This window comes from Marmota monax, unplaced genomic scaffold (genome assembly GCF_021218885.2).
Source record: "Marmota monax isolate L192 unplaced genomic scaffold, Marmota_monax_Labrador192_F-V1.1 WCK01_AAM20220418_F8-fsc00298, whole genome shotgun sequence".
NCBI classification, from domain to species: Eukaryota; Metazoa; Chordata; class Mammalia; order Rodentia; family Sciuridae; genus Marmota; species Marmota monax.
The window spans coordinates 898,090-925,726 of NW_026694888.1; the positions used below are offsets into that span (position 1 = coordinate 898,090).

The 27,637-nt window shown below is 67.9% G+C and overlaps 2 protein-coding genes across 6 annotated transcripts in view; one reads left to right on the forward strand and one right to left on the reverse strand.

Annotated features, from left to right (window-relative positions):
* Nucleotides 1-1,912: 1,912 nt before the first annotated feature.
* On the forward strand, nt 1,913-10,747 carry Mab21l4 (mab-21 like 4). Of its 4 annotated transcripts, XM_046426841.1 has the most exons (7): nt 1,913-1,987; nt 2,044-2,167; nt 3,307-3,955; nt 6,750-6,975; nt 8,451-8,604; nt 9,299-9,655; nt 10,291-10,747. In XM_046426841.1, the coding sequence occupies exons 2-7, from the start codon at nt 2,096-2,098 to the stop codon at nt 10,381-10,383; spliced, it is 1,551 nt and encodes a 516-aa protein (XP_046282797.1). In that variant the 5' UTR covers nt 1,913-1,987; nt 2,044-2,095; the 3' UTR covers nt 10,384-10,747. The 4 variants fall into 4 exon arrangements, with proteins under 4 accessions (XP_046282797.1, XP_046282796.1, XP_046282794.1 ...); XM_046426840.2 differs by lacking the exon at nt 1,913-1,987 and having other exon boundaries at nt 1,995-2,167; XM_046426838.2 differs by lacking the exons at nt 1,913-1,987; nt 2,044-2,167 and having other exon boundaries at nt 2,727-3,955.
* A 4,285-nt stretch (nt 10,748-15,032) lies between these two features.
* The window catches only part of Agxt (alanine--glyoxylate aminotransferase), a 30,485-nt gene continuing 17,880 nt past the window's right edge, over nt 15,033-27,637 (reverse strand). The window contains exons 8-11 of one of the 2 annotated variants that reach the window (XM_046426802.2): nt 17,780-17,849; nt 16,184-16,279; nt 15,746-15,874; nt 15,033-15,348 (exon numbers count right to left, since the gene is read on the reverse strand). In XM_046426802.2, coding sequence (XP_046282758.1) covers nt 15,241-15,348; nt 15,746-15,874; nt 16,184-16,279; nt 17,780-17,849 — 403 coding nt within the window. In that variant the 3' untranslated portion in view covers nt 15,033-15,240. The remainder of the gene's footprint in view (nt 15,349-15,745; nt 15,875-16,183; nt 16,280-17,779; nt 17,850-27,637) is intronic. The other variant, XM_046426803.2, reaches the window with a different exon arrangement.

The window sequence follows — 27,637 nt, forward strand, 5'->3', positions numbered from 1 at the left end:
AGAGCCGGCGACAGGAAGCTAGTCAGATTCCAGAGTGATTATGGCTGGACGGGCAGTCCTGGAGGCTGTGCGGCTGAGAGAGAGGCCGCTGCACTCCCTTGGGCCTCCTCCCTCTTCCCAAGAGTCGCCCCCAAGGTGAACCGTGCTCAGAAGACACGTCAGCCTCTTGGTCCCTGCACAGAGCAGGCTGGGTGGCACGGCCTCATTCCCAGCTGTTGACTGAGGAGGAGAGGCTGTTGGAGGGCCAGGGTGGGGCTCGTGCCTCCACGTGAGAAGCATAGGGCATTTCACGGGACTCCCAAGGTCACTTCCCTCTCCAAAGGCTTGGGGTCAGGAGTGGTGTATTATGGTGTTCCCAGAGGACAGGCCCGCTGGGCACGGGGGCTGTGTTTGGGGCTCTGGCCTGACGCAGGTCCCGAGAGGTTTCCTGGGGTGGGAGAGAGGACTTGCCCTTCCCACCCCACATTGACCTGTCTGAAGGGCTAATGCTGCCATTGTGGGCCCTGGGGACGGTCCTGGGGCAGGACTTCTGAGAAGGCTCAGGCTCCCGCCTGCCCCGCCGCCCGGTCTCTGAAGACCACAGAGAAGGAAGGGGCAGAGGGCTGCCTGGGGCAGAAGGTTGTGCCTCCAGTCATTAAAACCCCACCCCAGGACCTAAATGTGAGAGCTACAGCTATACAACTCCCCAAGGATAAGAGACGGGAAGAGTCTCACCACCCGGATTTGCCACAATGTTTTAGATATGATACTAAAAGTGCAGACAGTGGAAGAAAAAATAGATAAATTGAGCTTTATTGAAATTATAAGTTTTGATACCTCCAAGGACAGTATCCAGAAAGTGAAAAGACAGAGCATTGTGTGAGAGAATATTTTCAAATAGTTTATCTGTTCTAGGTAGGATTAAGATCCAGAATATAGGGCTGGGATCATGGCTCAGTGGTAGAGCGCCTGCCTAGCATGTGTGAGGCACTGGGTTCTATCCTCAGCACCGCATATAAGTAAATGAATAAAGAAAGATCCATCATCAACTGAAAAAAAAGATGAATAAATAAACAAAACCTCATCCTAACCAGGCAAAATAAATTATAAAAAAAAAAAGATCCAGAATATATAAAGAATCCCTACAACTCAACAACAATAAAACAACCCAGTTAAATGGGCAAAGACCATGCTACACATATCTCCAAAGAAAATGCACAAAAAGCCAGTAGGACCATGAGAATATCTTGATACCAGTAGTCACTCAGGAAATAAAGACCACCACACTGTGGCGAGAGGTGCAGCGGCCCAGAGAGAGAGCTCACGCACCAGCCCCAAGACCACCAGGTTGGTCCCCCAGGCAAGCGGGGTGTGAGGGGGTGCAGGGCCGGCACCTCTGAGACCCGGCTCACTCTGTGGACTCTGTTCGGCTGCAGTGTCCCCTCCCCGCCAGGCACACTGGCAATTGCTGAGCTACAGGACGCTGCTGTCCCGGCGCTGCACTGAGGTGGAGTCAACACCAACGTGTGCGTTCTGGGCCCTCAAGGCCCTGATGGACCCTGTCGGCTCTGCCTGCGATGCTGACCCCCATCTCACCGTCCCTGACCCCGCTGCCCACCCTGGGGTCTGCAGGTGGTGGGCTTGGGTCCTGCTGCAGGCCTCTGAAGAACCTTTGTGGCCAAAGGCTTCCCGGCCAATGAGGGCAGCCCCTGTCCTCTCTCTGCCAGTCCCCCTGTGTGTCCCTGCAAGGCCATGCAGAGCCCAGGTCCAGCTTTCCAGGCCTTCCCTCTCCGTCATCTCCCAGTGTTGTGCCCTCTGAGCTCAGGCAAGTGCCCCGCTGCAGGACACACCAAGGAGGCCAGCTATCCCCAATCAGAGGGCCTGGCCCTCACGGCTCTGACGTGAGCTGAGGTCTCGGGAGGACAGAGTCCACCAGGTCACTGGAGAGGAGTTGGTGTGTGAGCTCCCTGGGCCCCAGTGCCCGATGGCCACGGCTCACCCGTGGCAGGTGGTGAGCAGCTCCCTGGGCCCCAGTGCCCGATGGCCACGGCTCACCCGTGGCAGGGGATGAGCTGGGCCCTGCTCTTGATCGGTCTCAGAGCCCTGGGTGATCTGGATGGACTGGGGCAGCCGGGAGACGGCCCTGAGCCTGTCTAGAGAGCTGGAGACGTCGGTGAGACCCAGACGTGTGAGTTCCGAATCTGACATGAGCTGCCCTGGCCTGCAGCCCAGGCTGAGGGTCAGGACAGGGCCACCCAGGCCTGCTGGACCCCAGTGCTCTGCAGGAGGGCCCAGGCCAGAGTCCGTGGAATCATGGACCATGGGCACAGCAGTTGCCGTGTTTGGGGGTCCTAGAGCCTGACCAGCCACCTGGGGTGGGGTAGATGTGCTCTGGGCAGCCTCGGGGGACAGGAGGGGCCAGGCTGGAGGGAGGAGGGACCTGCTCATGGGGCTGCAGCCCTCAGAGGGGTTCCAAATGCCAGGAAGGGAGTGGCTGTCCCTGCCCCCAGCGGTCCTCAGGTCTGACCTGGGGCCCCTGCAGGGGGTGGTGTCCCAAGTGCTTGTGTGGGGCTGTCTCCATGTCACTGTTGCAGATGTCCCAGCTGCTGATCAGCCTTTGCACACGGCCAGCTGGGGACCAAGGGTGGCGGGGGTGGCCCTGGCGGCTGGTCCAAACTTGCCCAACTCTGTGCAGGGAGGAGGCGGGCAGGTGCCGGGCAGGTGTGGGGGTGCAGGGGCCGTCAGGGAGGCTCTCCAGGCACAGGCCGAGCTCCGAGCAGGCTGCGTCCCCCAGCACCAGGCAGGTCAGCTCCCAGTCCAGGTGGGTGCTGGTCCCCCGAGGAAGGCTGGGCTGCTGGCCTCGTGGCCCCAGGATCCCAAGCTGGTGGCCGATGGCAGAGGGGGATGCAGAGTCACACCTGGGCTGCTGAGTTTGAGCAGGGCACAGGTTTTGAGGGGACCATGTAGAGACACTGCCTGGGTGGGCTGAGGCCCTTTTCATCTGGATCCTGATGATGCCTATGTCCCTTCCAGCCTGGCAGAGAGGTTGAGGCAGGGAAGGCCTGATGTGTGTACCGCGCCACCTGGCGCTGGATGGGGAAACAGACCTCAGGAACGCAGCCCCCTCCAGGGGACATGCAGCCCCCTCCCGGGGACACTCAGCCTGACTGTGACGTGATGGGCTGCCATATCCTGAGATTGGGGAGTAGTCTGGAGGGAGGGGCAGGGAGGAGAGTAGTGAGAGGCCCAGCCTCCCTCCCTGGGCGGGCCGGTGACATTCCTGGGAGCTGGGGACTGACTCACTTCAAAGCCTTGGCTTCTGCTCAGCTATTTCACCCTCTGCCTGTCACCGCCTCCTGCTGTGCTGAGCCCCACCTGCAGACCTTCTCCTCACCTGGCAGCGGCTATCTCCTCCCAGCCATCTACACCGGCCTGCAGACAGGTCCCCTGCTGCTGCAGAGACAGCTGTCCCCAGCCATGGCCGCGCAGGTGTCCCTGTGGCACCACTACCTGCATGCCATCCGCTCACGGGAAGCTCCCCGCGCCCAGGACTACCAGCGTGCGGAGAACACGCTGCTCGCGGTGCTGGAGCGGGTGCATGCCCTGGACCCCCGCTTCCTGGTGGACTACTCCCGAGACCTGCAGGCCTTCCAGTTCTCCCTGCGCTCCTCGGAGGACCCGCTGGACATGGAGGTGCCCCTGCAAGTGAACACCGAGGCCCTCTTGATCGAGGAGCTGGGGGCCCCGGAGCCGGGGGACGGCCCTGCCCTCTGCCGCCTGGGCGTCCCCAGGGAGGCAGTGGGCCTGGAGCAGTGGAGGACGGAGGACGTCTTCAGCACTTCTGAGGACGAGGGCAATGCAGAGTGCTGTGGCCACATCGTGCCTGGCAGGGTCCTGCGTGTCCTCAAGGCCCTACTGGTGGCTGCCATTGTGCACTGCAGGCACCACAGCCTCATCCCGCCAGGTACGGCAGCCTGTGAGTATGGGCGTGCACGTGGTGTGCTCTCGAGGTGTGCCTGCCCACCGTGTGCACAGTGTGTGCGCATGTGTGTGGTCCTCACGTCCAGGTGCACAAGGCGGCCACCATCCTCAGGGATCGTAGGCACACACACATGCACGTGTGCTCCCCATGATTGTCACCACTCGGTGGCCCTTCTGGCCCTGAGACCCTCTACACAAGCCTTCTGCCTTCCACGTGACTGGCTCTGGAGTGGTCTTGACCGGGGTTCTGTGGCAGTGCCTGTGAATGCCTGGAAACCTCATGCCCAGCAGGTGCCACCAGGGTCCCAGCGTTCTGGGCTGTGGCTGCGGCCCATTGCGATGAGGACCGTCCGCTCTCCAGCCTCTGCTCACAGGCTGTGAGTGTGCAGGATGTGAAGTGTGGGCACATCTGTGTACGTGCTTGTGCACACGTGAAACACGTGGGTGCACGTGGGCACACATGTGCCCAGGTCTGTTTCCACTCAGGGCCGAGTGGCTAACTCATGTCATGGGACACAGCAGGCTTGAGGCTGGTGCTCTCAAAGGCACAAGTGGCCTGGCCTTAGGCCCCACTGGCGGGCTCTGCTGTGGGCAGGAGCAGGGCTCCCGCAGGCCTGGGCAGTGGGTTTCCATCAGCCGGGGGTGGGGGAGGACAGTGGCCCCTGAGGGACGGGGCCGTCATCCTGGGTCAGAGCAAGGACACCAGGCTGTCAAGGCAGGGCACTGGGGACTGAGACAGAATGTCCTGCTTTTTGGGGGGGAGGGACAGTAGTGGCTGCCACCTCCCATGGATTTGCTGTCCAGTTACCTCCCTGGTCTTCTGTCCTCACACACACTGTGAGGTCAGTGAGTGGGGTGGTCAACCCACCTCACAGGGCCCATCCAGGCTGCCCAGCCTGTGGAGACCTGGTCTGGCCACACATCTGGGTCCTCGGCCACCGGGCTGCCAGGACCCCCCTTTCCTCTGGGCTTCCTGCAGGTTAGGAAGGCCGTCCAGCACAGCCAGGCTGCAAGCTGGGCCGCAGGACCAACAAGCATCAAGAGGGAAGTTCCCAGGGGCAGCTCTACCCCCAGACTGCCCAGTGGGTGTTCCCAGGCAAGGGACGGACCTCTGGGGTGACCAGAGACTATGATAAGGTGTCTGGCCTGCTGCTGCCCCTCTGCCTCCCGGAGCCTTCTCTGACTACAGGCAGAAGTAGTAAGGTGGGGCTCTTTCCATCTTCTGTCCACACGGTGTTCCCAGCTGGTCAGGTTACCTGCAGGCCTGGTGCCCCCCGGGGGACAGCTCCCTGTTGGGTGGACGGGAGGCTCTGGGGCCATACCAGGGTGATCTAGCTTCGGGGCCCCTCCTCACACACGGGTCACCCCTGCCGAGAGTACAGCCATCCCTATGGTGTCCACTGCGGTGGGCTGGGCAGGGTGCAGGGGACAGCCAGGCATTGCTTCCTGTACCTTCCTTAAAAGGAAGGCCCACGGCCAGGTGGCAGAGTTCAGCCACCCCCACCCTGGAACCGGTGGGACCAGCCAGGGCTGTGTGGCCCATGGAGTGCAGGTGTGGCTGGCTGCCCTCCAAGCTGCCGTTTCACAGGCACAATGTGTGACTAAGGTATGACAAGAAGGCAGAGCTGCCCGAGGTGGCCCTGGTGGCTGCTGAGGGATGGGGCCACTTTCTGTTCCTTGCTGAGGGGGAACCTGAGGCCCACATGGGACGGAGTGGCCCAGCAAGTGCTCAGGTGCAGCGCGCAGGAAGGTGCTGAGGGTCCACAGGGGGAGGCCAGGCTCCTTCCTAGGGTGAGGTGGGACAGCTGCCCACTCACTGAAGGCCTTTCTCCAAGGATCTCATCCGGGGATTCCCTGTGGCACTTGCCTGGCTCCCAGCAGGTCTGCCATCCTGGCCCCTGACCCAGGCACTCTTGCTGGACAGTGCTGGGGAGGGGAAGGCAGAATGCCCAGCCCGGCCTGTGCTGGTCAGCGCCAGTGGTGCCCGTGCCCTCCGTACCCTGGGACACGCTCCCTCACTTTCTCTGGCATTGATTTGCTTTGGAGGGAGAAGGAGCAACTAAGGCCTTGGTGTCCCTTCCTCACTGCCTCCAGCCAAGGACTGGACTGTCACGTCCATCTGTCCTCCCTGGCCACAGGCTACATGGAAGGAAGAACTGACCCCCAGGCACTGCTGGTGGCCTGGCAGCTGGGGCTGACCTCTGCAGAATTTTCAGGCTCAGAGTGGTGCAAAGTCCAGGAGGAGCGCAGGGCCCAAGAGTGACCACAGCTTTTCCTGAAGACTGCTGGGGTCCCTGGTCTGTCTGGTAGCCAGACGAGTCCTCAGAGGGGGGTGTCATGGCCACTAGCGAAGGGCTGCAGGCTCTGAGCTGCCCAGGGCCTGCACGGGGCCAGGGGGCTCAAGGGAGGCCCTGCAGCACTGCAGAGCAGAGCCCAGCCTGCAGGGCCGGGGCAGTGCCAGGTCCACCACTGCTCCTGGGACTGTGCTCTGAGGTGGGCCCTGGTCTCAGGCACGGGGCACAGCCCACAGGTCTGGGAGGGTGGTTGGCAGGCTTGGGCCACCAGCTGAGGGAGGTGCCCGGCAAGGCAGAGCCTGCAGTGAGCGGCACCACCGGCCCGAGAGTCACCAGGCCAGCCGCGGCCGCACTGTGGTCTCGCGGTGCAGGTGCGGCTAGCTTCATACTCGGCCGTGGTTCCTGCATGGACAGTGGCGTCCAGGGTGGAGTGTCCCAGCTGGAGGCGGGGCCAGGCCCGGGAGAGGGCAGCTGGCCCACAGTGGGTTGTTGCAGGTTCGCTGAACGCGGCCAGTCTGAGTGAGGAGCAGCTGCACCTGTCTCTGCTGGTGTCCAGCGGCTGGAGGAAGATCCGCTTTAACATCGTGCCTGTGGTGAGGAGGAAGCAAGGCGCGCCCACCCTGGAGAGGGTCCAGTTGATGCCCGGACTCCCCGAGGGCACCTTGAGAAGAATCCTGGGCCACGGGGTGGACCTGGTGCCCGCCAGCCCCCAGCACTGGAGGTAGGTGCCCTGGCCGGGTCTCTGGGTCTTGGAGCGCAGGCAGGAGGGGGTCTGCACCCTGGGGCCTCCCTCACCTGGGCAGGAGCTTCTGTGGGCCCTGCCTCACCCTGCGTGACCCTCCCAGGGGTTTTCTGCTTCACACGGAGGCTTCTGGGCGTGGGGGACACTCAGGACCCGGAGGGGCTCTCCTAGAGCAGGAGGCCCAAGGCCACATGAGGAGATGCAGCTGTGTCCCCTCCTAGGAGGGAGGTGGCCAGCAGAGTCTGGCTGTGGTGAGAGACCTGTGTGTAGGAGGCGGTGTGCGATGGGCCCTCCGTGAGAGGGAGCGTCGCGGCTGCTGCGGGTCCCAGCAGGGTCCTGTCACACCGGCAGTGGGCCTTGCTGGCACCTTCCCTCTGGCTGCCTTGCAGGTGGCTCCCAGCCCAGGTGTCTAGCTATAGGTGCCCCTGCCCCACCGGCCCAACCTCCACCAGCCCTCCTGGGGTCCTCCAGTCTCTGTCCCCAGGAGCCGGTGATCCCGGTGAGGCCCCTGCCTGTGACTCGTGTCTGTGAGAGGGCAAGGGGGCAGAGGCTGAGACCTCTGAGGCCCTAACCCAGGGCCAGAAACCAAGTTCCATCCCATCTGACTGGCCCCCGCCTGCAGGAGATGGGATTTGGCCAGGGTGACGGCTCACACGACCGCAGGGGACATGTCTTACAGCCATCGCAAGTGACAGGTGCAGAGCTGCTTGTGCTCTCCTGGGGGGTTCGGCAGGACTCCTGCAGGCACCCCCTCTCTGCCCCTCGGGCAGAGCAGGGCTGTGGCCAGGATTCCTGAGTGACCCCTCGCCCCAGGGAGGTGAAGCCTGGGCTAAACAGAGTCATCTTCTGGGTATCTGGGAGAAAGGCCGTCCGGGTCCTAGTCCCCAGAGCCTCTGCTGCAGCAGGGACCCCTGAGGATGGAGACTCCAGAGTGGAGGTTCGGCCCCTCGGTCGGGTCAGCGAGCACACAGTGAGCGCCCTGGGGCAGGATACCCTGTACCGCGAACACTGAGGTGGCGGTCCCGGCCCACTGCTGTCCGCTGCCTGCCTGTGCGGGTGGGCTCAGGCTTCCTGAGTGGAACCCCAGGGGTGCTGGCCTGCCCCCTGCCCAGGAGTCCACTGTCATTGCTGCCCTACCTAGGCAGGACCGAGACCCTGTCCTGTCCCTCAAGGGGCCAGGAGGCTGGCCCACAGGCACCCACGTCACTCCTCACCCCGGCAGGGGAGTGCATGAAGACTGGGTGTCCACCATAAATGGCCCCTGGGTCAGTTCCTAAGAAAAGTGAGGGGCCAGCTAGGTTCCCGTAGAACAGGCTGAAGCCCAGCTTGGCCACCGGCCGACTTAGGGGCCTCCAGTGTGGGCAGCCACAGAAGCTGGGCCGCTTCTTTCTGGTGATAAACTGAGAACCTGGAGCCGAGAGCAGCCCCGGCTGATGGAGTGGTCTGGCTTCCAGGACCTCCTCTGGCTACCCCCTCAGCCAGCTGCTCAGTGGGCTGGGCTCCCTCCAGGGCCACCGCCTGGACAGCCTCAGCATCCTGGACCGGGTGAATCACGAGAGCTGGAGGGACGGTGGCCAGAGCCCTGGCCTGACCTTTGACCACCTGAAGGTAGGCGAGCCTGAGCCTTGACCAGGGAGCCAGGGCCAGGGCACCAGGCATGTCCCTTGTGCCAGCTCCCCCTGGTGGGCAGCCTGGGGGGGGGCTCTGCGTCTGGAGGACTCCGGTTCTGGGGGCGAGACCTGGCTCGTGGGGGCATGAGGGGTGAGGCTGCAGCCCGCTGTCTCCCGTGAGGCCAGCTGTGCCATTCCTGGGCTGTGGGGTCTCGGGGTCTCTGCCAGGGCAGCCCCCCCTGGAGTGTGCTGCGGGGATGAGGGACCTCTGCTTGGCTCGGGTGTTCAGGGAGAGGTCTTGACCTGTCCTCAGACCATGGCTCTGTCGAGGGTCTCCGTGTGACCTCAGGCCACTCCTCTCAGGCCTCTGCCTAAGGTTTGGGGGGACAACGACTGTTGATCCCCAGACTGAGCTGAGAGGTCATGGGGCGGGTGGAAGGAGAGGGGCCTGAGGGCACAGCAATTCAGCTGAGCGACAGGCAGGGCCCAGGCAGGAGGGAGGGACACTGCTCCAGGGTGCACAGGGGGGCCCTCCGGGTTGGGCTGGGGGGCATGCACGGGGACTTGGGGGAGGGACCTTAGGGGAGCCCAGTGGGAAGAGGACTCCAGGAGGGGCCCAGGGGGGTGGAGGAGCAGAGAGTGGGTGGGGTCCCAGGCAGCCCTCGGAGCAGCAGGTGGTGGCTGTGTGACAGATGGCGCTGCTGTGGGCCTCCGTGCTCTTCCCGGCGCCCGAGGACTGGGCGGAGCTGCAGGGGGCCGTGTACCGGGTCCTGGTGGTGCTGCTCTGCTGCCTGGCCACAAGGAACCTGCCACACCCGCTGTGCCCCGGGCACAACCTGCTGCGCGGCTGCGGCCTGGACCTCAGCGCCATCTACCAGCGTGTGGAGCGCTTCGCCAGCCAGCCAGAGATGTCCCTGCGCATCCACGTCACCCACCTGGGCCGCATCCCCCCGCCGCGCATCGACAACGGGGTCCAGGCGCTCCTACAGCTGCCTGCCAGTGACCCCACCTACTGGACCCCTGCCTACTTTGATGTCCTGCTGGATAAGGTGGGCACAGCTGGCTGAGGGGACCTCAGGCAGCCCAGAGTCACGTGAGGGTGGGGACAGAGCCTGGTCCAGCACCCTGGCTACACCCCCCAGGTCAGGAGCCAAGGGTGACTGGGTGAGGTCAGGCCTCTGGGCAGAGGGGAGGCATATGTGAGTGCTGGGGGTCCGTGTCCATGGAGCGTCCCTCAGCAGTGGCCCCCTGGCCCAGGCCACTCCCTGAGAAGCCACTGCTCAGAGGCCCTGCCTGTTCTCATGAGTGTGGCCTTCCCTGTTGGGGGCCTGACTCCACCAGCTGCCCTCCACCCACAGAGCCCAGTCCCATCCCCTGCAAAGGCCAGCCCTGCACATCACCCCAAGAGAAATATCACCCTCTTCCAGGACCCGTGGGCCTCCTGGCTCCCCGGCCCCCCCTCCTGCTGGCCAGGGGAGGACCTCAGTTCAGCCTCTGGGTTGGCAGGTGGGGTTGGTTGGTGACCAGAAGCCTCAGCCAGCACCTAGTGGTTGATGCCTAGTGTGAGGAGGAGGGCTGCGGGCTGGTTCACGGGGTGAGGGAGGAGCCCGGGACAGGGCGAGCTGTGTTCTGGGCCCCGTGAGGCCCAGATTCTCTGTGACCCTCTCTCCCTGCCCATCTGCAGTTCCAGGTCTTCAACATCCAGGATAAGGACCGCATCTCGGCCATGCAGGGCACCTTCCGGAAGACCAAGACCCTAGGCACTGAGGAGAGCTGAGCTGGGCCCCAGGCTCTGCCGCCCCACAGAGGCTCCTGGGACGTGCGGAGAGTCTGGACTTCCCCTGGAGGGGGGTGGTGGAGGGACTCTGCTCCCGGGAGTCCTCAGTCTGTCCAGGGGGCAGCTGTGATAGTCAGTGCCGGGCAGCACTGTGTCCCCCAGGCCAGGGGCCTAGGATGGAGCTGCCCCAGGTGGCACCACCAGGAAGACCCAGTGTCTGCATGGGGACGTGTGGTGGCTCCTCCGTGCCTGACTGAAGGCGGCCCCTTGGTGGTGAGCACTGTGCCTGATCCCACGGACACCCCGCACAGGAGGCCCCACTTTCTGTATCTCTAGGGGAAATACAGAGCCTGGAGGCAGAGGAGGCTGGTGTGCCGTCGATCTCAGACCTCTCCGTTCTCTGCGCGTGGCCTTCCCTCAGGGTCCCCTCCTGCAGTTCACAGGGGCACTGAAGCCAGCAGAGAGGCCCCCACTCCTGCTGCAGCATGTCCACCTGCCCCATACTGCCCCACCTGCCTGCCCCTCCCTGGGGAAGGGCCCCTCTGCCACATTTCTCTTTCCCTGCTGACTGCCCAGCCCACAGCCCTGTCAGCCCGTTTGCCTGCAGTCCGTGGCCTCCCTGTCCCCAGCCCAGGGGACATTTTCTACCATGCATCCTCTGAAGCTGCTTGGTGGCATTTGCAGCCCACCCAGGACCCTGGATGGGAACAGCCTCCTCTGAGGCCCAGAGGCCTGGTGAGCGGAGTAGCCACGCCGTGGCAGCCAGAGCCAGGGCCTCGAGCGCCGCAGGGCAGGGAGGATCCTGTGTCCTGAGGACAGGGCATCTGGGACCTTGCCCACCCACCACAGGGAGCAAAACGGTGCTCAGGGGCCTCGGTGAATGGCAGAGGCTGCCGGCGCCCACTCAGGAATGTCATGGGTGACGTGGAGGCTGTCAGCTGCAAGGGGCCAGAGCACAGTGGCCCCGTAGCAGAACATGCCACCCTCCCACCACAGAGCCCGGGGAGTCCCCGGGGAATGGTGCCAGGTGGCATCTGGCAAGCCCCGGCGTGGGAGCTGAGGTTGGAGCCAGGGCATCAGCAGGGTGTCGGCCTCATAGGGAACTGGCCCTGGCCAGGTGGTGCCAAGCAGCCCTCTGGTCTGAGCTGCCCCTCATGCCATGGGGTCCTGCATTTGGGGTGGCCGTGGTGTATGCAGCGATCCATGGGACAATAGTCATGGTCCTTCCAGGATCAGGCTAAGAGGGCGGTGGGGACAGTTCCGGGCAAGCCCAGTGGGCCGGACCAACCTGTCATGGCATCTGAGGACCCATGCCACACTGGCCTTCCCTGGGAAGGAATCTTGGAGCCTGGCTCCTGGGGGCTTGCTCTGCGGGGGCCACCCAAAGTGGACCCTCTCAACTCAGTGTTCCCAGAGGACAGTGGGGAGGGAAAGTCCTCCCAGAAGTGGAAATTGTCTGTCCATTCTGTGTGGAAGCAAGTGGCCCGAGGCCAGGAGCACAAGAGCAGGTAGCCCTGTCATGAGGGCCCGGGTGTGGCTCTCCTGTGACGAGTCGGCACTTTCTCCAGGGAGACGTCCCGCCCTCAGACCCTAAGCCTCGCGAGGCCACGGGGACAGAGCGCAGGGCAGAAGGGCACAGCACTCCCCTTGGACACCACCTCTGGTACTCGGCAGGAAGCAAAGACCCACGTAAGAGCTTAGAGGGGCGGGTCGCGGGAAGACTGTGGCCTTCCCCGCGGGTCTCAGCACAGTCCCACGACATAGGACAACCACAATGTGATGTCCAGACACGGTGTTCACAGTGTCCCCACGTATCGCGCACAGCACAGGGCGTCTGGGGAGAAGTCACCAGGGCACCTCGGTGTATTTCGACTGGTCACAGCAGCCACAGTGTGAACTCTGGGAGATAGAGCCAAGGAAGAGCTGGGGTTCCTAGTGTTAGGTGCTCAAGTCAGAAAAGATGTCTCGGGTCTGTTATCTAAAGCTTTCCCATGAGAAGCCAGGGAAAGAGGAGGAGCCCAAGGGCGTGGACATGAGCACACGGCGGTTGAAACAGTCGAGTATACCTGCAAAGGAAAGGGAGAGAATACAGCCAACGCAAGTCCAGCCAAGGGCCCGGTGGAATCGGAGTGGAAATCAACAGAGAATGAACAACAGGAAAACCACAGAGGAGACCCTGGCTTTGAAGGACCAACGAGATGGACACTCGAGCAAGCAGGGACTTCCCATCCCTGAGGCCCCGAGACCTGAGTGGCCAAGAGCACCTGCCCGGGGAATGGCTCTCCCCTGCCTGGGCGCCTCTCACTGCGCACCTAGAAGACCCAGAGGGTCCCACACAGACCACCAGGCCTGCTGCACGCATCGAGGTCAGAAGACAAGGTCAACACAGAGACCACTGCACTGGTACCACAAACCAGTGACTGGAAGTGGAGTCTTAAAACACCACTTAAAACAGCATCAGAAAATCAGACACCTGGGGACGAGCCTGAGACAACGGGAAGGGCTCGGCCGCGAGGGCCGGCAGCACTGCCAGAGACTTAGACCCTTCCCGACTCAGGCTCGTGGACGGAGACTCGTGACAGTCTGGTGACTCTTCTGCCATCTTTACCCTGGTGCATAGATCGGGGGCAGCTCCTGCCCAATACCAGTGAGACAAGATGACCCCACGTTTTCCACGGCACGGGAAAGGACTGAGCATGGGAAAGTCTCTCAGAGGCACCGTGCGCTGCAGCCTGTGCCCGTGGTCTCAGGACCCCTACCGCGGCCACACCACGGAGGACACAAGAACCCTGCCTCAAACAGAACAGAGGGCCCAGACGCCCCCGCCCGGCTTGGTCAGTGGGATTCCATCCAGTCGGCCACTCGGTCGTGTGGGGAGAGCAGTCTGTCTGTTCAGCAGACGTGGCTAGGACAAGTGGCAGTGCTCTGGGTAACCACGCACCCCGCACAGGACACAGGCAGCTCCAGCTGCACCTGGACGTGCACCAGAGCGCTTCCGAGGAGGAGAGAGGGAGGCGCCTGGAGAGACTTCTCCGCCTGGAGGAAAACAGCCACCAGAAGCCCTTCCCCACGATGGAAGCCCTTCCCCACGATGGAAGCCCTTCCCCGGGATGGAAGCCCCTCCCCACAATGGAAGCCCTTCCCCACGATGGAAGCCCTTCCCCGGGATGGAAGCCCTTCCCCACGATGGAAGCCCCAGGTTTTGGAGATGCTGTTAGGAAAGCGAGTTGGTGAGCCCTGGGTCAGAGGAGATGCTGGGTGCAGCTCCGTGGCGACAGCTGCAGTGCAGTAAAGAGCCACCACAGGTCAACAGCAGAAGAAGCCAACACGTCACGAAGGGTACTGATGGGAGACTTCTCAGAGGAAGGTGTCAGAGTGGCCAGTAGCACCCAAAAAGATACTGGGTGGACCAGCCACCAGAAGGTGCAAGTGACTGTCAGCCAGACCCGACTGCATAACAGACAGGAGGTGGCCGAGCGCTGGAGCCCGCAGCTCTTCTGTGCGCTCGCTGGCGGTCACACCACCCTCAGCCCTGAACCTGGTCCTCACTGTTCACCAGGGAAAAGTGAAAGCGCACAGCCCAGGGAGCCTGCCACGGCCTCGCTCGCAGCCCCAAACTGGGAGCAGCCCAGCTGACCACCCTCGGCAGGAGAAGGAGCCCACAGTGACACTGTGAAGGTGTCACTGTGAAGCCGCCAACCCATCACACTCAACCGTGCACTGAGCCCACAGTGACACTGTGAAGGTCCCAGCTGTCCAGGGACAGGCTCAGACAGTGACAACAGGCCGTGTGTCCACCAATCAAAATAGGCAGCTCACCCACAGGGAGCTGATCTGGGGCCAGAAATGGACTGCAGGGTGGCTGGCTGCGTCAGAGTGGAGGGGACCTTCCCTGGGCGACTCCTGGGTCTTCCCCTCACTAACGCGAATTAAGCTCCAACTGTCTGCCTCTGGGAGAAGGCAAGGCGAGGCTGCTTTCCGGACCAAGGCCACAGTCTCCACATGACCGCACGGCCCTGCGCCTCCTGGCCCCTGGGCCCTCCAGCCCCCTCCCCAGACCTCCCCGTCCTTGTGCTGCCAGGCTCCCCCCGTCATGGCTGTGCTGTGACGGCATCTGTGTGGTCCTCCAGGTTTTGTGAGCACCCTGGGGCCAGCAGGCTCTGTCTGCTCAGGGCCTCCTGTGTGCACAGAGCATCACACCCTTTCTGCACAGTGCTGCGTCTGTGCTGTGGGCCCACCTGTGGGGATGTGGTACGCCTGTGGCTGTCCTGTGCTTCTCTGAGGGGTCAAGCCGCTGGCCTGGTCAGAAATCCCCTAGACGTGAGGGTGGAGGCCAAAGGCCTGACCAACCAGCTGAGGAGCAGCGGGCTCAGGCGGGCAGAGTTGGGGCTGGTGGACGAGGCTGCAGGGCCTGGATCCCCACGGGCACGGGTCTGACTGTGCGCACTTGGGTGTCCTGGGAGGGGCTTCCTGAGGTTCTCCTGGAGGCGGCATGCGAGGGTGTTTTGGGGGGTAATGTCTGGGGCTACAGTGAGGTGACAGGCCCCAGCCCCAGGATCTTACCCACAGGCTCCAGGACAAGGAGTGACCCTCAAAGGGCCCCACTTGGGTGGTGGGGAGCAGAAGGGCCCCCCACACACAACAGAGGCCATGGCTGACCAGTGCTTTATTGATTATTCCCAGAGGTCAGTGCCTGCGGGGACTGCGGCTCCTTTGAAAGTCCCGTCTCCCTCTTCCTGGCCACTGTCTGCCTGGCTGGGCCAGCAGCTGTCCTGTCCCCAGGCCTGGTGACTTGTGTGGTATGTGGGCTCCTGCCTCAGCCCAGCCCCCCCAGGTGCTAGGGGCTTTGTGCGGGCATCACAGCTTGTTCCGAGGGCAGTGCCGAAGAGCCTCCTTCAGGGCCTCGATCACCAGATCCACGTTCTTCCGGGTGGCGTTGCAGCCCAGCAGGCCGATCCGCAGCACCTGGTGGGCACAGGTGAGGGCATGTGGCAGCCTCTGTCTGTGGATCCCCAGCCCTGAATGAGGCCTGGGCAGAGCCAGGCTGGGCTCACCCATGGTCACCACCCACCCAGCATGCAGGAGGGACACAGATGAAGACCCCAAAGACCCAGGCCAAGGCCAGCCCTCTCCCCTCTGCACCAGGGTGGCACTCAGTGGAGGTCACTCAGCAATTCTGGCTCTGCAGAGCAGCTGGACTGGGCCTGGATCTCCAGCTGGACTGCAAGGTCCAGTTGGAGGGCAGGAAGGACAAGGACGTTCTGAGAGGAATTGGAAAGGGTGTGCCTGGTGACCTCTGGCCAGGGTGGGGTGGGCGGGAAATGCCCTGGAGCAATAGGCCTGGCCCAGAGAGACCGCTGACCTTCCCCATGGAGGGCCCGAGGCCGCCCGAGATCTCAATGTTGAAGTGGTCTTGAACATAGCTCACGATGTCTCTCCAGTCATAGCCAGCGGGCACCGCCACAGCAGTGACCGTGGGCAGCCGGATGGCCTGCAGGAGTGCTGGGCTCAGCAAGCAGCCAGATGACCTGTGTGCCCTTCGCAGTGGCTCCACTGGGGCTCCTGCCCTGGCCTGACTGCCCTGCCTCAGGGCCCAGAGAAGCCCAGGAGAGCAAGGGCTCCCTGGGCAGCGTCCCAGCCTCTGAGGCTCCCAGGGCCCACAGTCCCCTCATCAGGGCAGGGCAGCCATTTCCACTCAAAGGCAGAATGTCCTCCCACCACGAATTCTCGCCTTGGTCGCTCGGGCAGTCTGCCTCTTCAGCTGACCCTCCCCACCCACGGTCAACCCGGGCCTCCTCACCGGGTCCCTCACAAACAGCTGCAGGCCCAGCTCCTGCAGGCGCCCGTGCAGGTATGCGGAGGCTTCACGGTGCCGCTGCCAGCTGCTCTCCAGGCCCTGGGGGAGATGGCGGGACACTCAGGCAGAGCAGGGCAGGAGCCGCTCCCCGAGGGAGAGGGACTATGGGGACCCCCACCTTGGGGGCTACTGGAGCCCTGTTTGGGGCCCTGGCAGACTCGGGGCGGGCCTGGCCTTGCGTCTGGAAGGCAGGGGGGTGGGCACCAGGGTGTGGTGGGTGCCTGGGGCCCCTGGGAGGAGGGGACTGCCCAGCAAGGGGAGGGGCTCCTGGCCACACAGGACGGAGCGGATCAGAAGCAGGACTCACTTCCTGCGAGGGGTCAGCTTTCCAACCCTGGGCCTCCCAGTGCCATGACCCGTGACCTCCAGTGAGACTCCTTCCCCAGACCTCGTCCCTCCGCCCTCCACCCTCCACCCTCCACCGTGGCCGCCGTCTTCCCTGCCCACCCATGCCCACACCCTGAGACCACCGGACTCCTCTGAGACTGCCCTTTCCTGGACCCTTCTCCTGCTGCCCTCTTTTCTCTCCCAGCTCACACCTCATCCCTGTCCCCTTGGGCGCACACACATAGTGGGTGACACCCAGCTGTGGGTCACCATGCCACCGAGCCAGCCCTCAGGCCGCAGCTTTATGTGTGGGCACGGAAAGGAACCAGTGGCCACAGTCCAGGGGCCCTTCCTGGCCCTCTTGGCCTCTGGGCTGGTGGCAGGGAGTGGCCTCAGAGGACAGTGGGCACTGGGCATCCAGTGTCCCAAAGGGGGACTTGGCCCAAGACAAACCCACATGCTGGTCACAGACACCTGGCCTGGCCAGCTCAGCTCTGGGCACTGCACGTGGCACAGTGGCACTGCAGTGCTGTGGGGTCCAGTTCACAGGCAGACCTGCCCAGCACGGCAGTCAGAGCCCTCAGGAGGTGGGCCCAGGGCCTCGGTGGCCCTCCTTGCTGTCCCTTTGGCCCACATGGTCCCTAAGACGCTCTGACGCAGCACAAAGCCCTCACCAGATGCACCTGTAGCCTGGACTCCCTGCCCTCCAAGGCCACCAACAGGTTTCTGAAGTCTGTGGTCTCTCAGCCTGTGGTCTTCCGTGAGACAACACGATGGACCAGGGTGGCTGCTGGCCCACTGGCCCCTGTGACCGCCCCTGGCCCCTGTCCTCCTGTCTTTCAAACTCTCTCTGCTCTGCTCCGTGGACCCGACCCTGCTCGCTCACAACAGAAGGGCAGAAAGAGTGGCACCTGCCCACGTCCCTGTACGTCCCTGGGCTCTGTCGTCCTGTGCACCTCCTGTCCAGGTCCACCATCCTCGGGGCCTGAGCCCAGGCCTCGCCTGCCTGGCAGCTCTGGCACAGGACCCTGCCTCCGCCCTGTGGGCACCTCCTTCTCTGCAGGCCAGGCCCTCAGCAAAGCTGCCAGGACCCTCTCCTCCCGTTTCCCCAGAGCAGCTCCAGGCGGCGAGGGAGTGCGGCCTCCCGGAGGCGCCCTGTCCTCAGGGTGGGGGGCCCCTGCACTGGACCAAGCCCCTGCCCCTGCGCCTCACCTGCTCCACCATGAGCGCCAGGCTCTCCCTCAGGCTGTACAAGCCGATGACGGACGTGGTGTGATGGTACCTGGGAGACAGCACGGTGTGACCCACGGAGAGAGAATGGGCAGTGGCTGACCGCGGGCAGCCCCTTGCCAGGGGTATGGTCCAGTTTCAGGATCATAGACCAAGTGGAGGGCAGCTGGCCAGCATGCAGAGTGGTGGGCAGAAAAGAAGCCGCTACGTCCCACTGCGTCCCTTCAGCCCTGCAAAGCCAGCCCTGCACTCTGTACCATGGGGACCTGGCCCATACGTGACACATGGGGCCTGGGGATTAAGGCTGACGTCACCTCATGCAGCCCCTGGCTCCCCCTCTCCTGATGGAGAGGAACTGGGGCCTGGGGAGGGGACGCCATTGCTGGGCCAGGTCCAGAGAGCCTGGGGGACAGGGCACATGGAGAGGGTGTGGGGCCCCTCTGCTGGGCCTGAGCCTCCAGGCTGCGTGAGAGGGGCCTGGCGAGGGCGAGGGACACCTGGTCAGGCGGTCCCAGGGCTCTCCTGGGAGCAGGCAAGAAGGCAGGGGCTCTGATCAGAAGAGGGAGAGGTGGCCGGTGTGGAGGGAGGGCCAGGAAAGCAGTCCCCGTCCCCGTCTCCGTCCTCACGTCCTGGGCTCCCGTCCCCGTCCCCGTCTCTGTCCTCACGTCCTGGGCTCCCATCCCCGTCCCCGTCTCCGTCCTCACGTCCTGGGCTCCCGTCCCCGTCCCCGTCCCCGTCCCCGTCCCCGTCTCCGTCCTCACGTCCTGGGCTCCCGTCCCCGTCCCCGTCCCCGTCCCCGTCCCCGTCCCCGTCCCCGTCCTCACGTCCTGGGCTCCCGTCCCCGTCCCCGTCCCCGTCCTCACGTCCTGGGCTCCCGTCCCCGTCCCCGTCCCCGTCCCCGTCCTCACGTCCTGGGCTCCCGTCCCCGTCCCCGTCCCCGTCCCCGTCCCCGTCTCCGTCCTCACGTCCTGGGCTCCCGTCCCCGTCCCCGTCCCCGTCCTCACGTCCTGGGCTCCCGTCCCCGTCCCCGTCTCCGTCCTCACGTCCTGGGCTCCCGTCCCCGTCCCCGTCCCCGTCCCCGTCTCCGTCCCCGTCCCCGTCTCCGTCCTCACGTCCTGGGCTCCCGTCCCCGTCCCCGTCCCCGTCCCCGTCCCCGTCTCCGTCCTCACATCCTGGGCTCCCGTCCCCGTCCCCGTCCCCGTCTCCGTCCTCACGTCCTGGGCTCCCGTCCCCGTCCCCGTCCCCGTCCCTGTCCTCACGTCCTGGGCTCCCGTCCCCGTCCCCGTCTCCGTCCTCACGTCCTGGGCTCCCGTCCCCGTCCCCGTCCCCGTCCCCGTCTCCGTCCCCGTCCCCGTCTCCGTCCTCACGTCCAGGGCTCCCGTCCCCGTCCCCGTCCCCGTCCCCGTCCCCGTCTCCGTCCTCACGTCCTGGGCTCCCGTCCCCGTCCCCGTCCCCGTCTCCGTCCTCACGTCCTGGGCTCCCGTCCCCGTCCCCGTCCCCGCCCCCGTCCTCACGTCCTGGGCTCCCGTCCCCGTCCCCGTCCCCGTCCTCACGTCCTGGGCTCCCGTCCCCGTCCCCGTCCCCGTCCTCACGTCCTGGGCTCCTGTCCCCGTCCCCGTCCCCGTCCCCGTCTCCGTCCTCACGTCCTGGGCTCCCGTCCCCGTCCCCGTCCCCGTCCCCGTCCTCACGTCCTGGGCTCCCGTCCCCGTCCCCGTCCCCGTCCCCGTCCTCACGTCCTGGGCTCCCGTCCCCGTCCCCGTCCCCGTCCTCACGTCCTGGGCTCCCGTCCCCGTCCCCGTCCCCGTCTCCGTCCTCACGTCCTGGGCTCCCGTCCCCGTCCCCGTCCCTGTCCTCACGTCCTGGGCTCCCGTCCCCGTCCCCGTCCCCGTCCCCGTCCGCACGTCCTGGGCTCCCGTCCCCGTCCCCGTCCCCGTCTCCGTCCTCACGTCCTGGGCTCCCGTCCCCGTCCCCGTCCCTGTCCCCGTCCTCACGTCCTGGGCTCCCGTCCCCGTCCCCGTCCCCGTCTCCGTCCTCACGTCCTGGGCTCCCGTCCCCGTCCCCGTCCCCGTCTCCGTCCTCACGTCCTGGGCTCCCGTCCCCGTCCCCGTCCCCGTCTCCGTCCCCGTCCCCGTCCCCGTCCCCGTCCCCGTCCCCGTCCCTGTCCTCACGTCCTGGGCTCCCGTCCCCGTCCCCGTCCCCGTCTCCGTCCTCACGTCCTGGGCTCCCGTCCCCGTCCCCGTCCCCGTCCCCGTCCCCGTCCCCGTCCCTGTCCTCACGTCCTGGGCTCCCGTCCCCGTCCCCGTCCCCGTCCCCGTCCTCACGTCCTGGGCTCCCGTCCCCGTCCCCGTCCCCGTCCCCGTCCTCACGTCCTGGGCTCCCGTCCCCGTCCCCGTCCCCGTCCTCACGTCCTGGGCTCCCGTCCCCGTCCCCGTCCCCGTCCTCACATCCTGGGCTCCTGTCCCCGTCCCCGTCCCCGTCCCCGCCCTCACGTCCTGGGCTCCCGTCCCCGTCCCCGTCCCCGTCCCCGTCCTCACGTCCTGGGCTCCCGTCCCCGTCCCCGTCCCCGTCCCCGTCCTCACGTCCTGGGCTCCCGTCCCCGTCCCCGTCCCCATCCCCGTCTCCGTCCTCACGTCCTGGGCTCCCGTCCCCGTCCCCGTCCCCGTCCCTGTCCTCACGTCCTGGGCTCCCGTCCCCGTCCCCGTCCCCGTCTCCGTCCTCACGTCCTGGGCTCCCGTCCCCGTCCCCGTCCCCGTCCCCGTCCTCACGTCCTGGGCTCCCGTCCCCGTCCCCGTCCCCGTCCTCGCGTCCTGGGCTCCCGTCCCCGTCCCCGTCCCCGTCCTCACGTCCTGGGCTCCTGTCCCCGTCCCCGTCCCCGTCCCCGTCTCCGTCCTCACGTCCTGGGCTCCCGTCCCCGTCCCCGTCCCCGTCCCCGTCCTCACGTCCTGGGCTCCCGTCCCCGTCCCCGTCCCCGTCCCCGTCCTCACGTCCTGGGCTCCCGTCCCCGTCCCCGTCCCCGTCCTCACGTCCTGGGCTCCCGTCCCCGTCCCCGTCCCCGTCCCTGTCCTCACGTCCTGGGCTCCCGTCCCCGTCCCCGTCCCCGTCCCTGTCCTCACGTCCTGGGCTCCCGTCCCCGTCTCCGTCCTCACGTCCTGGGCTCCCGTCCCCGTCCCCGTCCCCGTCTCCGTCCTCACGTCCTGGGCTCCCGTCCCCGTCCCCGTCTCCGTCCCCGTCCCCGTCCCCGTCCCCGTCCCCGTCCCCGTCCCTGTCCTCACGTCCTGGGCTCCCGTCCCCGTCCCCGTCCCCGTCTCCGTCCTCGTCTCCGTCCTCACGTCCTGGGCTCCCGTCCCCGTCCCCGTCCCCGTCCCCGTCCCCGTCCCCGTCCCTGTCCTCACGTCCTGGGCTCCCGTCCCCGTCCCCGTCCCCGTCCCCGTCCTCACGTCCTGGGCTCCCGTCCCCGTCCCCGTCCCCGTCCCCGTCCTCACGTCCTGGGCTCCCGTCCCCGTCCCCGTCCCCGTCCTCACGTCCTGGGCTCCCGTCCCCGTCCCCGTCCCCGTCCTCACATCCTGGGCTCCTGTCCCCGTCCCCGTCCCCGTCTCCGTCCTCACGTCCTGGGCTCCCGTCCCCGTCCCCGTCCCCGTCCCCGTCCTCACGTCCTGGGCTCCCGTCCCCGTCCCCGTCCCCGTCCCTGTCCTCACGTCCTGGGCTCCCGTCCCCGTCCCCGTCCCCATCCCCGTCTCCGTCCTCACGTCCTGGGCTCCCGTCCCCGTCCCCGTCCCCGTCCCTGTCCTCACGTCCTGGGCCCCCGTCCCCGTCCCCGTCCCCGTCTCCGTCCTCACGTCCTGGGCTCCCGTCCCCGTCCCCGTCCCCGTCCCCGTCCTCACGTCCTGGGCTCCCGTCCCCGTCCCCGTCCCCGTCCTCACGTCCTGGGCTCCCGTCCCCGTCCCCCTCCCCGTCCTCACGTCCTGGGCTCCCGTCCCCGTCCCCGTCCCCGTCTCCGTCCTCACGTCCTGGGCTCCCGTCCCCGTCCCCGTCCCCGTCCCCGTCCTCACGTCCTGGGCTCCCGTCCCCGTCCCCGTCCCCGTCCTCACGTCCTGGGCTCCCGTCCCCGTCCCCGTCCCCGTCCTCACGTCCTGGGCTCCCGTCCCCGTCCCCGTCCCCGTCTCCGTCCTCACGTCCTGGGCTCCCGTCCCCGTCCCCGTCCCCGTCCCCGTCCTCACGTCCTGGGCCCCCGTCCCCGTCCCCGTCCCCGTCCCCGTCCTCACGTCCTGGGCTCCCGTCCCCGTCCCCGTCCCCGTCCTCACGTCCTGGGCTCCCGTCCCCGTCCCCGTCCCCGTCCCTGTCCTCACGTCCTGGGCTCCCGTCCCCGTCCCCGTCCCCGTCCCGTCCTCACGTCCTGGGCTCCCGTCCCCGTCTCCGTCCTCACGTCCTGGGCTCCCGTCCCCGTCCCCGTCCCCGTCCCGTCCTCACGTCCTGGGCTCCCGTCCCCGTCCCCGTCCCCGTCTCCGTCCTCACGTCCTGGGCTCCCGTCCCCGTCCCCGTCCCTGTCCTCACGTCCTGGGCTCCCGTCCCCGTCCCCGTCCCCGTCCCCGTCCTCACGTCCTGGGCTCCCGTCCCCGTCCCCGTCCCCGTCTCCGTCCTCACGTCCTGGGCTCCCGTCCCCGTCCCCGTCCCCGTCCCCGTCCTCACGTCCTGGGCTCCCGTCCCCGTCCCCGTCCCCGTCTCCGTCCTCACGTCCTGGGCTCCCGTCCCCGTCCCCGTCCCCGTCTCCGTCCTCACGTCCTGGGCTCCCGTCCCCGTCCCCGTCCCCGTCTCCGTCCTCACGTCCTGGGCTCCCGTCCCCGTCCCCGTCCCCGTCCCTGTCCTCACATCCTGGGCTCCCGTCCCCGTCCCCGTCCCCGTCTCCGTCCTCACGTCCTGGGCTCCCGTCCCCGTCCCCGTCCCCGTCCCCGTCCCGTCCTCACGTCCTGGGCTCCCGTCCCCGTCCCCGTCCCCGTCCCCGTCCTCACGTCCTGGGCTCCCGTCCCCGTCCCCGTCCCCGTCCCCGTCCCCACGTCCCGGGCCCCCGTCCCCGTCCCCGTCCCCGTCCTCACGTCCTGGGCTCCCGTCCCCGTCCCCGTCCCCGTCCTCACGTCCTGGGCTCCCGTCCCCGTCCCCGTCCCCGTCTCCGTCCTCACGTCCTGGGCTCCCGTCCCCGTCCCCGTCCCCGTCCCCGTCCTCACGTCCTGGGCTCCCGTCCCCGTCCCCGTCCCCGTCCCTGTCCTCACGTCCTGGGCTCCCGTCCCCGTCCCCGTCCCTCCCCGTCTCCGTCCTCACGTCCTGGGCTCCCGTCCCCGTCCCCGTCCCCGTCCCGTCCTCACGTCCTGGGCTCCCGTCCCCGTCCCCGTCCCCGTCCCCGTCCTCACGTCCTGGGCTCCCGTCCCCGTCCCCGTCTCCGTCCTCACGTCCTGGGCCCCCGTCCCCGTCCCCGTCCCCGTCCCCGTCCTCACGTCCTGGGCTCCCGTCCCCGTCCCCGTCCCCGTCCCTGTCCTCACGTCCTGGGCTCCCGTCCCCGTCCCCGTCCCCGTCCCCGTCCTCACGTCCTGGGCTCCCGTCCCCGTCCCCGTCCCCGTCCCCGTCTCCGTCCTCACGTCCTGGGCTCCCGTCCCCGTCCCCGTCCCCGTCTCCGTCCTCACGTCCTGGGCTCCCGTCCCCGTCCCCGTCCCCGTCCCGTCCTCACGTCCTGGGCTCCCGTCCCCGTCCCCGTCCCCGTCCCCGTCCCGTCCCGTCCTCACGTCCTGGGCTCCCGTCCCCGTCCCCGTCCCCGTCTCCGTCCTCACGTCCTGGGCTCCCGTCCCCGTCCCCGTCCCCGTCCCCGTCCCGTCCTCACGTCCTGGGCTCCCGTCCCCGTCCCCGTCCCCGTCCCCGTCCTCACGTCCTGGGCTCCCGTCCCCGTCCCCGTCCCCGTCCCCGTCCTCACGTCCTGGGCTCCCGTCCCCGTCCCCGTCCCCGTCCTCACGTCCTGGGCTCCCGTCCCCGTCCCCGTCCCCGTCCTCACGTCCTGGGCTCCCGTCCCCGTCCCCGTCCCCGTCTCCGTCCTCACGTCCTGGGCTCCCGTCCCCGTCCCCGTCCCCGTCCCCGTCCTCACGTCCTGGGCTCCCGTCCCCGTCCCCGTCCCCGTCCCTGTCCTCACGTCCTGGGCTCCCGTCCCCGTCCCCGTCCCCTCCCCGTCTCCGTCCTCACGTCCTGGGCTCCCGTCCCCGTCCCCGTCCCCGTCCCGTCCTCACGTCCTGGGCTCCCGTCCCCGTCCCCGTCCCCGTCCCCGTCCTCACGTCCTGGGCTCCCGTCCCCGTCCCCGTCCTCCGTCCTCACGTCCTGGGCTCCCGTCCCCGTCCCCGTCCCCGTCCCCGTCCTCACGTCCTGGGCTCCCGTCCCCGTCCCCGTCCCCGTCCCGTCCTCACGTCCTGGGCTCCCGTCCCCGTCCCCGTCCCCGTCCCGTCCTCACGTCCTGGGCTCCCGTCCCCGTCCCCGTCCCCGTCTCCGTCCTCACGTCCTGGGCTCCCGTCCCCGTCCCCGTCCCCGTCTCCGTCCTCACGTCCTGGGCTCCCGTCCCCGTCCCCGTCCCCGTCCCTGTCCTCACGTCCTGGGCTCCCGTCCCCGTCCCCGTCCCCGTCCTCACGTCCTGGTCCCGTCCCCGTCCCCGTCCCCGTCCTCACGTCCTGGGCTCCCGTCCCCGTCCCCGTCCCCGTCCCCTTCCTCACGTCCTGGGCTCCCGTCCCCGTCCCCGTCCCCGTCCTCACGTCCTGGGCTCCCGTCCCCGTCCCCGTCCCCGTCCCTGTCCTCACGTCCTGGGCTCCCGTCCCCGTCCCCGTCCTCCGTCCTCACGTCCTGGGCTCCCGTCCCCGTCCCCGTCCCCGTCCTCACGTCCTGGGCTCCCGTCCCCGTCCCCGTCCCCGTCCCCGTCCTCACGTCCTGGGCTCCCGTCCCCGTCCCCGTCCCCGTCCCGTCCTCACGTCCTGGGCTCCCGTCCCCGTCCCCGTCCCCGTCCTCACGTCCTGGGCTCCCGTCCCCGTCCCCGTCCCCGTCCCCGTCCTCACGTCCTGGGCTCCCGTCCCCGTCCCCGTCCCCGTCCCCGTCCTCACGTCCTGGGCTCCCGTCCCCGTCCCCGTCCCCGTCCTCACGTCCTGGGCTCCCGTCCCCGTCCCCGTCCCCGTCCTCACGTCCTGGGCTCCCGTCCCCGTCCCCGTCCCCGTCCTCACGTCCTGGGCTCCCGTCCCCGTCCCCGTCCCCGTCTCCGTCCTCACGTCCTGGGCTCCCGTCCCCGTCCCCGTCCCCGTCCCGTCCTCACGTCCTGGGCTCCCGTCCCCGTCCCCGTCCCCGTCTCCGTCCTCACGTCCTGGGCTCCCGTCCCCGTCCCCGTCCCTGTCCTCACGTCCTGGGCTCCCGTCCCCGTCCCCGTCCCCGTCTCCGTCCTCACGTCCTGGGCTCCCGTCCCCGTCCCCGTCCCCGTCCCGTCCTCACGTCCTGGGCTCCCGTCCCCGTCCCCGTCCCCGTCCCCGTCCTCACGTCCTGGCCCGTCCCCGTCCCCGTCCCCGTCCCCGTCCTCACGTCCTGGGCTCCCGTCCCCGTCCCCGTCCCCGTCCCGTCCTCACGTCCTGGGCTCCCGTCCCCGTCCCCGTCCCCGTCCCCGTCTCCGTCCTCACGTCCTGGGCTCCCGTCCCCGTCCCCGTCCCCGTCCTCACGTCCTGGGCTCCCGTCCCCGTCCCCGTCCCCGTCTCCGTCCTCACGTCCTGGGCTCCCGTCCCCGTCCCCGTCCCCGTCCTCACGTCCTGGGCTCCCGTCCCCGTCCCCGTCCCCGTCCCCGTCCTCACGTCCTGGGCTCCCGTCCCCGTCCCCGTCCCCGTCCTCACGTCCTGGGCTCCCGTCCCCGTCCCCGTCCCGTCCCGTCCTCACGTCCTGGGCTCCCGTCCCCGTCCCCGTCCCCGTCTCCGTCCTCACGTCCTGGGCTCCCGTCCCCGTCCCCGTCCCCGTCCTCACGTCCTGGGCTCCCGTCCCCGTCCCCGTCCCCGTCCCGTCCTCACGTCCTGGGCTCCCGTCCCCGTCCCCGTCCCCGTCCCGTCCTCACGTCCTGGGCTCCCGTCCCCGTCCCCGTCCCTCCGTCCTCACGTCCTGGGCTCCCGTCCCCGTCCCCGTCCCCGTCCCGTCCTCACGTCCTGGGCTCCCGTCCCCGTCCCCGTCCCCGTCCCCGTCCTCACGTCCTGGGCTCCCGTCCCCGTCCCCGTCCCCGTCTCCGTCCTCACGTCCTGGGCTCCCGTCTCCGTCCCCGTCCCCGTCCCCGTCCTCACGTCCTGGGCTCCCGTCCCCGTCCCCGTCCCCGTCCCCGTCCTCACGTCCTGGGCTCCCGTCCCCGTCCCCGTCCCCGTCCTCACGTCCTGGGCTCCCGTCCCCGTCCCCGTCCCCGTCCCCGTCCTCACGTCCTGGGCTCCCGTCCCCGTCCCCGTCCCCGTCCTCACGTCCTGGGCTCCCGTCCCCGTCCCCGTCCCCGTCCCGTCCTCACGTCCTGGGCTCCCGTCCCCGTCCCCGTCCCCGTCCTCACGTCCTGGGCTCCCGTCCCCGTCCCCGTCCCCGTCTCCGTCCTCACGTCCTGGGCTCCCGTCCCCGTCCCCGTCCCCGTCTCCGTCCTCACGTCCTGGGCTCCCGTCCCCGTCCCCGTCCCCGTCCCCGTCCCCACGTCCTGGGCTCCCGTCCCCGTCCCCGTCTCCGTCCTCACGTCCTGGGCTCCCGTCCCCGTCCCCGTCCCCGTCCCTGTCCTCACGTCCTGGGCTCCCGTCCCCGTCCCCGTCCCCGTCCTCACGTCCTGGGCTCCCGTCCCCGTCCCCGTCCCCGTCTCCGTCCTCACGTCCTGGGCTCCCGTCCCCGTCCCCGTCCCCGTCTCCGTCCTCACGTCCTGGGCTCCCGTCCCCGTCCCCGTCCCCGTCTCCGTCCTCACGTCCTGGGCTCCCGTCCCCGTCCCTGTCCCCGTCCTCACGTCCTGGGCTCCCGTCCCCGTCCCCGTCTCCGTCCTCACGTCCTGGGCTCCCGTCCCCGTCCCCGTCCCCGTCCTCACGTCCTGGGCTCCCGTCCCCGTCCCCGTCCCCGTCTCCGTCCTCACGTCCTGGGCTCCCGTCCCCGTCCCCGTCCCCGTCCCTGTCCTCACGTCCTGGGCTCCCGTCCCCGTCCCCGTCCCCGTCTCCGTCCTCACGTCCTGGGCTCCCGTCCCCGTCCCCGTCCCCGTCCTCACGTCCTGGGCTCCCGTCCCCGTCCCCGTCCCCGTCCCTGTCCTCACGTCCTGGGCTCCCGTCCCCGTCCCCGTCCCCGTCCCCGTCCCCGTCCTCACGTCCTGGGCTCCCGTCCCCGTCCCCGTCCCCGTCCCCACGTCCTGGGCTCCCGTCCCCGTCCCCGTCCCCGTCCCTGTCCTCACGTCCTGGGCTCCCGTCCCCGTCCCCGTCTCCGTCCTCACGTCCTGGGCTCCCGTCCCCGTCCCCGTCCCCGTCCCTGTCCTCACGTCCTGGGCTCCCGTCCCCGTCCCCGTCCCCGTCCCCGTCCCCGTCTCCGTCCCCGTCCCCGTCCCCGTCCCCGTCCTCACGTCCTGGGCTCCCGTCCCCGTCCCCGTCCCCGTCCCTGTCCTCACGTCCTGGGCTCCCGTCCCCGTCCCCGTCTCCGTCCTCACGTCCTGGGCTCCCGTCCCCGTCCCCGTCCCCGTCCTCACGTCCTGGGCTCCCGTCCCCGTCCCCGTCCCCGTCCTCACGTCCTGGGCTCCCGTCCCCGTCCCCGTCTCCGTCCTCACGTCCTGGGCTCCCGTCCCCGTCCCCGTCCCCGTCCTCA

What these genes read in the sequence shown, in the direction of transcription:
- Mab21l4 (XM_046426838.2), top strand. Translation starts at nt 3,073, where the DNA reads ATGGGGAAACAGACCTCAGGAACGCAGCCCCCTCCAGGGGACATGCAG. An exon ending in CCCGCCAGGTACGGCAGCCT is followed by an intron (nt 3,956 to 6,749) that starts GTGAGTATGGGC and finishes GGGTTGTTGCAG; the next exon opens with GTTCGCTGAACGCGGCCAGT. An exon ending in GCCAGCCCCCAGCACTGGAG is followed by an intron (nt 6,976 to 8,450) that starts GTAGGTGCCCTG and finishes TCTGGCTTCCAG; the next exon opens with GACCTCCTCTGGCTACCCCC.